This window comes from Nerophis ophidion, linkage group LG20 (genome assembly GCF_033978795.1).
Source record: "Nerophis ophidion isolate RoL-2023_Sa linkage group LG20, RoL_Noph_v1.0, whole genome shotgun sequence".
Taxonomy (NCBI): Eukaryota; Metazoa; Chordata; class Actinopteri; order Syngnathiformes; family Syngnathidae; genus Nerophis; species Nerophis ophidion.
This window is the reverse complement of record NC_084630.1, coordinates 33,829,542-33,841,596: the sequence shown is the minus strand read 5'-3', so window position 1 is coordinate 33,841,596 and position 12,055 is coordinate 33,829,542. Positions and strand designations below refer to the sequence as shown.

Sequence of the window (12,055 nt, the reverse complement as noted above, 5' to 3'; positions counted from 1 at the left end):
GGTTTTGGACATTACTACTTGCCGTAGTTTTGAAGAGATGCATGATGGGAATCCGGATGTTGTGTGTCAAATGTATTAACGTGTCGGCTGGAATAAACACGCTGAGAAATAACTCCGTGCCTGCCTACTTTATGGATAACGGAGACATATATAATAGTCTCCTTTTCAGGTGAGAAAGGACGCTAAAGCCAGTGCCTTTAAGGCACGCCCCCAATATTGTTGTCTGGGTGGAAATCGGGAGAAATTTGGGAGAATGGTTGCCCTACGAGATTTTCGGGAGAGGCACCGAAATTCGTGAGTCTCCCGGGAAAATTGGGAGGGTTGGCAAGTATGCAAGTATAACCCGTAATTGTTAGGTGGCAACTAGAGTGCTAATTGCTAGCTATGTTAGACGCTAACACGATTATAATGGTAGAATTTTTCCCTTTTTTTATTTTAAACCTGCAAGATTTAATAAGTATTTAAGGACATTTACATTTGTGGTAAATGTACCACCGCAGACCCCAGGTGTTGCAGAGCCCGCGTTGCACTAGAATACAAATAGATCGTTAAAACAAAATAAATGAAAAATAGATCATGTCATGTTTGCATGTAGACCAGGGGTGTCCAAACTTTTTCCACTGAGGGCCGCACACTGAAAAATCAATGCAAGCGGGGGCCGTTTTGATATTTTTTTATTTCAAAAACCAATACAATATTTGTGTAAAAATATACATGTAGGCCTCCACTCAGGCTTGGTCCCAGGGACACCACAATATTTTGGTCACAAAATATTTAAAATGTGTCATTATTTTGTATTATTGTTGTTCAAGGTTTAAATCTCTAGATCAACATTAAATAAATAAATAAATGATAAATGGGTTGTACTTGTATAGCGCTTTTCTACCTTCAAGGTACTCAAAGCGCTTTGACACTATTTCCACATTTACCCATTCACACACTGATGGAGGGAGCTGCCATGCAAGGCGCTAACCAGCACCCATCAGGAGCAAGGGTGAAGTGTCTTGCTCAAGGACACAACGGACGTGACGATGTTGGCACTAGGTGGGGATTGAACCAGGGACCCTCGGGTTGCGCACGGCCACTCTTCCACTACGCCACGTCGTCCCATTTGTCTATTTGCCAATATAATGTTTTTAAATATTCAAGTTGTATGCCCTTTTTGTCAAAGAAACCCCTGTTTTGTTATGTAAAAAAAACACAGATATGCAAAAGTTTCCCCCAATAAAATTTCAAAGTGGAATATTTGAGATAATATAATAATTGGAGCCTTAAAAATGTCAACACATAACAATATTGATTTTAATGTATTATTTTTTTTAGCAATGACACAAAAAAACCGTACTAAAATTATTGGGGATCCAAAAGGGTCCTACTCATTAAAAATAAATTATTTTTTTTTACTGTTTAATTTAAACACAATCGTCTTGAGATCCACCTCAGATCCATCTGTCAGTTATAACTTTTATTGTTGTTTATGTTTTTTGTTTGTTCTTATTAGGCCCTTCTTTAGAAAAAAAACTTTGTTTTTTATATGGCAAACACAAAATATGGAACATTTTCCCCCAAAAATGTCTCAAAGTGGAATATTTAATGTGACATTGATTTTGACTAATTATTATATTTTAAAGGAAAATACCATCCTGCATGGCAGCTTTGTGTTATTAGAGTAAACATTGCAACATTTTCTTGTCACATTTCACCTGTTTGCTCTTTTATACCACTTTTTCTGTTTTTTATTTTTTAATCGTATTTTTAGAAAGTGCTTAGGGCCGTTAAAAAATTACCCGCGGGCCGCACTTTGGACACCGCTGATGTAGACAATTGGAAAAGTAGGACATGTGCGAAGATTATATTATATATATATATTTATATATTATGTCTTGATTGGATTATCCAGAGAATAGTGCTCGATACCGTGGTTGAGCGCAATATGTATGTGTGGGAAAAATCACAAGACTACTTTGTCTCTACAGAACTGTTTCATGAGGGGTTCCCTCAATCATCAGGAGATTGAGATTTACTCCTGATGATTGAGGGAACCCCTCATGAAACAGTTCTGTAGAGAAAAAGTAGTCTTGTGATTTTTCCCACACATACATATATTTATATATTATATATTTAACACGTCCAATTATAGAAAGTTCAGAGCGATGGTTTCCTCAGCTGCGCAGCGTGCTTGAGTGATGGGGAACATTGTGTCGCCCTGGACAACCTTTTTCTAAATGGCACGCCGGCATGTGTTGTGTTTTCATTAGTCCTCTTCATCTGGAAGCATCAGCCTTGATTTAGGAGGATTCATCCAGAAGGCCACACAGGGTCATAAACGGCGTGGTAGAGCGTTTTTCACCCCGAGCGTTGGCTGATCCGGCGCACGTACGTGGAGCAATTTGAGCAAAACCACCACGGCTAAGAAAAATATATGTTTTTATTTTTTGATACGTTGGATGTTTTTACAGACGCTTGGCTTCTCCTCAGGGTTGTTTTTACTCCATCTCTTCTTCCTCTAACAGCCTTTCGGGAGTCTCGTGATTTCTCTCCGCCAGGAAGGATGTGTATTGTTTTTTTATTTTACATGTACACTGCAAAAAAAAATCAGCGTTCAAAAACAAGAAAAAAAAACATTGGGGGTATTTTATTTGAACTGAGCAAAATCAACTCAAGTTATGGAAAAAAGGGCCAACATAACATTGCCATATTTATTATTGAAGTCACAAAGTGCATTATTTTATTTTTTTTAACATGCCTCAAAACAGCAGCTTGGAATTTGGGACATGCTCTCCCTGAGAGAGCATGAGGAGGTTGAGGTGGGGGGTGTATATCGTAGCGTCTTGGAAGAGTTAGTGCTGCAAGGGGTTCTGGGTATTTTTTCGATTGTGTTTATGTTGTGTTACGGTGCAGATGTTCTCCCGAAATGTGTTTGTTGTTCACAGTGTGGCGCATATTTGTAACAGTGTTAGTTATTTATACAGGCCACCCTCAGGGTGACCTGTATGGCTGTTGACCAAGTATGCCTTGCATTCACTTGTGTGTGTGAAAAGCTGTAGATATTATATGACTGGGCCGGCACGCAAAGGCAGTGCCTTAAGGATTTATTGGCACTTCAGTCCATAGTGGATCTAACATAATAGTGAGAGTCCAGTCCATAGTGGATCTAACATAATAGTGAGAGTCCAGTCCATAGTGGATCTAACATAATAGTGAGAGTCCAGTCCATAGTGGATCTAACATAATAGTGAGAGTCCAGTCCATAGTGGATCTAACATAATAGTGAGAGTCCAGTCCATAGTGGATCTAACATAATAGTGAGAGTCCAGTCCATAAGGGATCTAACATAATAGTGAGAGTCCAGTCCATAGTGGATCTGACATAGTAGTGAGAGTCTAGTCCATAGTGGACCTAACATAGTAGTGAGAGTCCAGTCCATAGTGGATCTGACATAGTAGTGAGAGTCTAGTCCATAGTGGATCTAACATAGTAGTGAGAGTCCAGTCCATTGTGGATCTGACATAATAGTGAGAGTCAAGTCCATAGTGGATCTAACATAATAGTGAGAGTCCAGTCCATAGTGGTTCTGACATAATAGTGATAGTCTAGTCCATAGTGGATCTAACATAGTAGTGAGAGTCCAGTCCATAGTGGATCTGACATAATAGTGAGAGTCCAGTCCATAGTGGATCTAACATAATTGTGAGAGTCCAGTCCATAGTGGTTCTGACATAATAGTGAGAGTCTAGTCCATAGTGGATCTAACATAGTAGTGAGAGTCCAGTCCATAGTGGATCTGACATAATAGTGAGAGTCCAGTCCATAGTGGATCTAACATAATAGTGAGAGTCCAGTCCATAGTGGTTCTGACATAATAGTGAGAGTCCAGTCCATAGTGGATCTGACATAATAGTGAGAGTCCAGTCCATAGTGGATCTCACATAATAGTGAGAGTCCAGTCCATAGTGGATCTCACATAATAGTGAGAGTCCAGTCCAAAGTGGATCTAACATAGTAGTGAGAGTCCAGTCCATAGTGGATCTAACATAGTAGTGAGAGTCCAGTCCATAGTGTGTCTAACATAATAGTGAGAGTCCGTTCCATAGTGGATCTGACATAATAGTGTGAGAGTCCAGTCCATAGTGGATCAAACATAATAGTGAGAGTCCAGTCCATAGTGGATCTGACATAATAGTGAGAGTCCAGTCCATAGTGGATCTGACATAATAGTGAGAGTCCAGTCCATAGTGGATCTGACATAATAGGGATAGTCCAGTCCATAGTGGATCTAACATAATAGTGAGAGTCCAGTCCATAGTGGGGCCAGCAGGAGACCATCCCAAGCAGATCTCTGCTGGGACATCTCTGTGCTGCTGACCTGCACAGAGATGTCCCCAACCGATGCACAGGCGAGCGGTCCACCCCGGGTCCCGACTCTGGACAGCCAACTCTTCATCCATGGCCACCGGACCTGTGCCCCCCTTCCACAAGGTAGAGGGGGGCAGAGTAGAAAAGAAAAGAAACGGCAGATCAACTGGTCTAAAAAGGGGGTCTATTTAAAGGCGAGAGTATACAAATGAAATAAATTAATGAATAAATTCATCTGCTTTATTTATGCAATTTTCCGCAGTTTTGGCTGACATATTTAATGTCCCGCCATACGGTGCAGCCACGAAAGAAAGAAAGTGTAGCTCTCAGCGGGCGTCACGCCCTGACATTATCCCGCCAAGAGAGGTCTTATTAACAGAGCGGGGGCATGTAACTTCTGTCTGAGTGGAGACGGCAACAAGAGAGGATAAGCAGATAATGGCGGTGGGCGTGGCCTGTCCGTCTTGACGACATCTGCACCCGTGGAAGTTTTCCCACTGGAGTTTTAAAAAGAGGCAAGGGGGGGTTGTGTAGGCCAGGGTCACGCTTGTCCACTGTTTTTGCCAGCAACAGGGAAGATTTAGGATGTTACTCCAGCAACGCTTTGTTCTCCCCGCTTTCAACCTGGCCATGGCCAACACGTCTTACTTTAGTTGCACTTCTGAGCAAGGAGAATGTGACCACAGAGGCTTCAGTGTTACGCTTCTGGACAAAATGTTCTCGTTGGTCCAACAGTGGCGAGGACTTAGACCTTATGTGAAGTTAAATATGCGGCCCCAGCACAGACGTTCTGGCAGTGGCTTTCATTCTAATTCGGTTAAATAGGTTGCAGTTTGGCTGTAGACATTTTAGTTTGTTATACATAAATGATACAAAAACTTCTTGCATCTGGTCTGCAGCTTGTTCATTTGCATATTTCTTTCCACATTAATAATATAAGATTGGGGAGAAATGTGTGTGTGTATGTAGATATGTTCTCCATATAAGTGTGTGTGCGTGCGTTTATATGTGTGTATATGTATATATATATATATATATATATATATATATATATATATATATATATATATATATATGTGTATATATATGTGTGTGTGTGTGTATATACATGTATATATATATGTGTGTGTGTATATGTATATACATGTATATATATATATATATATATATGTGTGTGTGTATTAATATATATGTGTGTATGTATATATATATATATACATATACATATATATATATATATACATATACATACATATATATATATATATATATATATATATATATATATATATATATATATATATATATATATATATATATATATATATATATATATATATATATATATATATATGAATGTATATATGTATATACCTACTCAATGGCCGAGTGGGCCACTGCTCCCCTCACCTCCCAGGGGGTGATCAAGGGTGATGGGTTAAATGCAGAGAATAATTTCGCCACACCTAGTGTGTGTGAGAATCATTGCTACTTTAACTTTAGTTTATATGTATGTATATGTATGTATATATGTATATGTGTGTTTATATGTGTATATATGTATATGTTTGTGTATATGTATATATGTATATATACTTATATATATATATATATATATATATATATATATATATATATATATATATATATGATGTGTTTATACATATATATATTTTAAAAACACCGTATTCTAACTGATTTTGCTCACACATTTTAATTCAATTTAATTGTCAGGATATTTTGAAATACAAAAATAAATTCAGTACCAAAATTTAAACACAAAAAAATTCAGTTACATAAATTCGGTGTAAAAAAAAAAGCTTTCAATTTACGGACTTAATTGGTTCTTGCACATGGCTTGTTGATGTAAAAGTGTGTATGTATATATGTGTGTGTATATATATATATATATATATATATATATATATATATATATATATATATATATATATATATATATATGATGTGTTTATACATATATATGTGTATACATATATATATTGTGTGTGCGTGTGTGTGTGTGTTAGAATAGATAGTACTTTATTTGGGGGGTGAAAAAATATCAGTCTAAGGCTAGACCCTTTAGGAGGGGTCCAAGGAAAACAACCTCACATAGCATGGCACACATTAAACATAGTACATATATCACACCAACTTGCAACAGAGGGAGGGTTGGGTTTGAGGAGGCCCGCGCCGCTGTATAGAGCTGCTCAGCCATCCACAACCCTAGAGGAATTAAGCGGTGGTGAAGGCGTTGATTTGAGAGTGAGGGGCCATGTGTGCATGTATACCCAATTAGCTTGGGAGAGATGATGAAATATTTTTTTATGTACTGAGGCTGATCTCAAAGTTCGACAACAGGTGTTGTTGACAAAATACATTATTTTATACAAATATACATTATATTAAGTAATAGCATTTACAGTATAGCTTATTGAATCATCTATAAAATATATTTAATAGAAAATATGATACACTGTATTGCCAAAAGTAATTGGTCACCTGCCTTGACTCACATATGAACTTGAAGTGCCATCCCATTCCTAAACCATAGGGTTCAATATGATGTCAATCCACCTTTTGTAGCTATTACTGTTATGTTTACTGAAAGGGAGTTGACGGCTCAGACACTAGGGGGAAGTAATGTGTGCAATGATTTATAATATATATCATCAATGCATATATATTATAATAATAAACAATACTAACTAACTATACTTAAACTAAGGAATGGAGTGTCTGACCAAAATCCAAGAGTGTGCGGTGTTAAACTATGTGTGTAATTAACTGTTGTGTTTTAACGCGATTTGGATGAAGAAGCAGACAAATCCGAAGGGGGTCTAGGTGAAAGGGGTCCGTGATCCAAGTGAGGTCCGTGGAGCAGAGAAAGAGGCGACAAGGTCCGTGTCTAGGCGGGGGTCGAGGATCAAGGGAGGCAGGCGAGATCCAGGGCAACGGAAGGAACACACTGCGGGTACAAGGGAGAAGACGGGGGTAAAATCAAGCCATGGAGAGAGCATTAGGCTTGTCACTAACGGTTCACTATCGAGAAACTAAGTTCCCGCCACAGTGCTTGGGTCCGCTGGTCCTGTATTCAGCTCCCACTCATCAGGTCCAGGTGCGCTGATTGCTGATCATCCACAGCCTTGCTGGCATGTGGGCGTGACGCGGAGTGTGTTTAAAGGAATTTTCCACCATTCTTCCAAAAGCGCATTGGTGAGGTCACACACTGATGTTGGTCCAGAAGGCCTGGCTCTCAGTCTCCAATGTAATTCATCCCAAAGGTGTTCTATCGGGTTCAGGTTAGGACTCTGTGCAGGCCAGTCAAGTTCATCCACACCAGAGAATATAAGTATTTAGTTTTAAAATTACTTAAAAAGGCTGCCCACAAGGTTGCGGAGTGTGTTTATAGGAATTTTCGACCATTCTTCCAAAAGCACATTGGTGAGGTCACACACTGATGTTAGTCGAGAAAGCCTGGCTCTCAGTCTCCGTTCTAATTCATCCCATTGGTGTTCTAGTGGATTCAGGTTAGGACTCTGTGCAGACCAGTCAAGTTCATCCACACCAAAGAATATAAATATTTAGTAAAAAAATTACTTTAAAGGCCGCCCACAAGGTTGCGGAGTGTGTTTATAGGAATTTTCGACCATTCTTCCAAAAGCACATCGGTGAAGTCACACACTGATTTTGGTCTAGAAGGCCTGGCTCTCAGTCTCCGTTCTAATTCATCCCAAAGGTGTTCTATCGGGTTCAGGTTAGGACTCTGTGCAGGCCAGTCAAGTTCATCCACACCAGAGAATATAAATATTTAGTTTTAAAATTACTTTAAAAGGCTGCCCACAAGGTTGCGGAGTGTGTTTATAGGAATTTTCGACCATTCTTCCAAAAGCACACTGATGTTAGTCGAGAAAGCCTGGCTCTCAGTCTCCGTTCTAATTCATCCCATAGGTGTTCTATAGGGTTTAGGTTAGGACTTTGTGCAGGCCAGTCAAGTTCATCCACACCAGAAAATATGAATATTTAGTTTAAAAATTACTTTAAAAGGTTGCCCACAAGGTTGCGGAGTTTGTTTATAGGATTTTTCGACCATTCTTCCAAAAGCACATTGGTGAAGTCACACACTGATTTTGGTCTAGAAGGCCTTGCTCTCAGTCTCCGTTCTAATTTATCCCAAAGGTGTTCTACTGGGTTCAGGTTAGGACTCTGTGCAGGCCAGTCAAGTTCATCCACACCAGAGAATATAAATATTTAGTTCAAAATTACTTTAAAAAATTATTTGAATTTTTAGTAAGTAGAATTTGCTCCAATAATAAAAAATAAAAAAAATTAATTGAAAAAAAAATTGATGTATTTTCATTGAATAGGCAATTTGTAACAGCAAAATTTAAAAAAGTATTATTTAGATGGACTTGTCCTTTAAAAAGGGTCCTGTCATGCCGTGTTTGTTTGTCTGTCAAAACAGAACCGGTACCGGCCTTCTCGTCCCTGCGGAGGGACAGCATGGACCGTGAGGAGGCTCGTCTGTCGCCGCACGCCGGAGGTTTGCTGATTCGCCAGCTCTTGCAGGAGGACAGCGACCCCATGCTGTCCCCTCGCTTCTACGGCTACGGACAGTGCCAGCAGTATCTGGACGACACCGAAGTGCCTCCGTCGCCGCCCAACGCCCACTCCTTCAGCAGGTGGGCGTCGTTTCCGTCAGAATGTGGACGGGAGTTTGAAGACGTGGGGGAACTATAACGCCAACGTTGTTGTGGCTGTGCAGTCGCAGGAGGAGTTCCTCGCTGGGTTCCTGTGACGACGACAAGGAGGAGCTGACCACCGCCCAGCTCACTAAGAGGATCCACGTCCTCAAAAAGAAGATCCACAGGTTCGAGGAGAAGTTTGAAGATGAGCGAAAATACAGGGTAGGTGTTGGGACAAAAGCATTGGGACTAGAGATGCGCGGTTTGCGGCCTCGTCCGCGGGTCGGGCGGGTGACATGACGAAAAAATAGATTTTAATTAGATTCGGGCGGGTGGCGGTTGAATCATCCGGAAATATTTGATATACATGGTCCTGGGATGGGTATCCTTTGCCATTCAAAGAGCCATTTAAGACCTGTGTCACAAAGCGAAGAAGACAATAGGAGACGCCAATATTCTCTAGAATGACTACCGGCAGTCACCCAGATAATAAGTATTAGGGCGTGCTATGAAGTCATTGACTTTGTCGCCCTCTACAACATGTACGATCTGCTTGTCAGTCCAGCATCTTGTTGTGTGTGGCTTCTGCAGCAACACGCACACAACTGCAAGGCATACTGGGTGACACAGAGTACACTAATGGTTGTGATATAAATAATTTTGACACTCTTAGTAATATGCGCCGCGCTGTGAAGCCACACCAAACAAGATTGACAAACACATTTCGGGAGTATATCCTCCCAGTAACACAACACAACAAATACCCATAATCCTTTGTATCCATGACATTACCTGACAATTGTATACACCCCGCTAGCAGCAAACCCCGCCACCCCCCACCCCCCGCCCCGTGCGTCGGTAAGGTGTGCGGCGTTGGGGGCGTGGGGGTGTGAAGTGAAGTGAATTATATTTATATAGCGCTTTTCTCTAGTGACTCAAAGCGCTTTACATAGTGAAACCCAATATCTAAGTTACATTTAAACCAGTGTGGGTGGCACTGGGAGCAGGTGGGTAAAGTGTCTTGCCCAAGGACACAACGGCAGTGACTAGGATGGCGGAAGCGGGAATCGAACCTGCAACCCTCAAGTTGCTGGCACGGCCACTCTACCAATCGAGCTATACCGCCCCAAAATATATTCAGGATTCGTCACGGATACAAAGGATTCCGGGTATTTGTTGTGTTGCGTTTATGTTGTGTTACTGTGAGGATGTTCTCCCGAAATGTGTTTGTCAATCTTGTTTGGTGTGGCTTCACAGCGTGGCGCATATTAGTGTTAAAGTTGTTTATATCACAACCATCAGTGTACTCTGTGTCACCCAGTATGCCTTTCAATCTTGTACGTGTGATTGCAGAAGCTGCACACAACATGTTGCCAGACTAATAATCGGTGTGTACATGTTGTTGAAGGTTTCAAAGGCAATGGCTTCACGGCACGCCCACATCCTTGTCATCAGGATGAACACCAATCGGATAATCGCGAGAACTTCAACGGCTCCAATTGTCTTCGTCACTCAGTGAAACAGTTTTAAATTGGCTCTGTGAGTGGCAAAGGTGGCCGACCTCTGATATATTTCAGCGAGCGGATGCGTTTCTGATAAAAATGTTGGTTCGGGTGGACGGCGAGTGGATGACGACATTGGTGACGCGGTTGCGGATGATATAATTGCCTATCCGCGCATCTCTAATTGGGACCCCTTTATGATCTCAATTCCTCGGGCGACAAAGACATTTTACACAATTCTAAGTCTGTGGGAACAGCTTTGCTCATAGCAAGCATGTTGGATGAGTTTGGTGCGGAGGAACCCTCCAAGCAGTTTTAAAGGCCTTAGTGGCCACATACGTGGACAGCACCTTTTAGCTCTTATTTCCAAAATTGTGTACACTATCAATCAATCAATGTTTATTTATATAGTCCTAAATCACAAGTGTCTCAAAGGGCTACACAAACCACAACAACATCCTCGGTAGAGCCCACATAAGGGCAAGGAAAAACTCACACCCAGTGGGACGTCGGGGACAGTGACAATGATGACTATGAGAAACCTTGGAGAGGACCCCCTCTAGGGGACAGAAAGCAATGGATGTCGAGCGGGTCTAACAGGATATTGTGAAAGTCCAATCCATAGTGGATCTAACATAACGGTGAGAGTCTAGTCCAAATTGGATCCAATATAGTAGCGAGAGTCCCGTCCAAAGTGGAGCCAGCAGGAAACCATCCCAAGCGGAGGCGGTTCAGCAGCGCAGAGATGTCCCCAACCGATACACAAGCTAGCGGTCCATCCTGGGTCCCGACTCTGGACAGCCAGTACTTCATCCATGGCCACCGGACCTGTGTCCCCCCCGTCCACAAGGGAGAGGGGGACAGAGGAGAAAAAGAAAAGAAACGGCAGCTCAACTGGTCTAAAAAGGGGGGTCTATTTAAAGGCTAGAGTATACAAATGAGTTTTAAGATGGGACTTAAATGCTTCTACAGAGGTAGCATCTCAAACTGTTACCGGGAGGGCATTCCAGAGTACTGGAGCCCGAATGGAAAACGCTCTATAGCCCGCAGACTTTTTTTGGGCTCTGGGAATCACTAATAAGCCGGAGTCCTTTGAAGGCAGATTTCTTGCCGGGACATATGGTACAATACACTCAGCAAGATAGGCTGGAGCTAGACCGTGTACTATTTTATACGGAAGTAGTACACTACTGAATTGGGGTCTTATGGCCACTTATGTGGACACTTATACTGCCATCTGGTGGTGTCAAAAGAGTATAACATACAATGGAATTGTGAAGAAAAAATTTTAAAACTAAGAATTAGCATTTCACTACACATGAAGTACACGTTTGTGTACTTATGGACTAAGTACATCACATCTAAAGATGATATTTAGAACCTAATTAGGGTCCAATAAGCCCAAATAGCAAAGAGAAAGAAAAAAAACCATGTAAACAAACAGATCGGGCCTTAAGAGGTTAAGATGGACTAAAATAGAGGTCTCACAAATGCATTTGAAAGAATTTGTTG

The 12,055-nt window shown here is 41.1% G+C and overlaps 1 protein-coding gene across 5 annotated transcripts in view; it reads left to right on the top strand.

Annotated features, from left to right (window-relative positions):
- Nucleotides 1-12,055, top strand: part of fam13a (family with sequence similarity 13 member A) — a 230,842-nt gene that overhangs the window by 196,687 nt on the left and 22,100 nt on the right. For all 5 annotated transcript variants that reach the window (XM_061881057.1, XM_061881052.1, XM_061881051.1 and 2 more), the window contains 2 exons: nucleotides 8,822-9,038; nucleotides 9,122-9,263. In XM_061881057.1, the coding sequence (XP_061737041.1) occupies nucleotides 8,822-9,038; nucleotides 9,122-9,263 (359 nt within the window). The remainder of the gene's footprint in view (nucleotides 1-8,821; nucleotides 9,039-9,121; nucleotides 9,264-12,055) is intronic.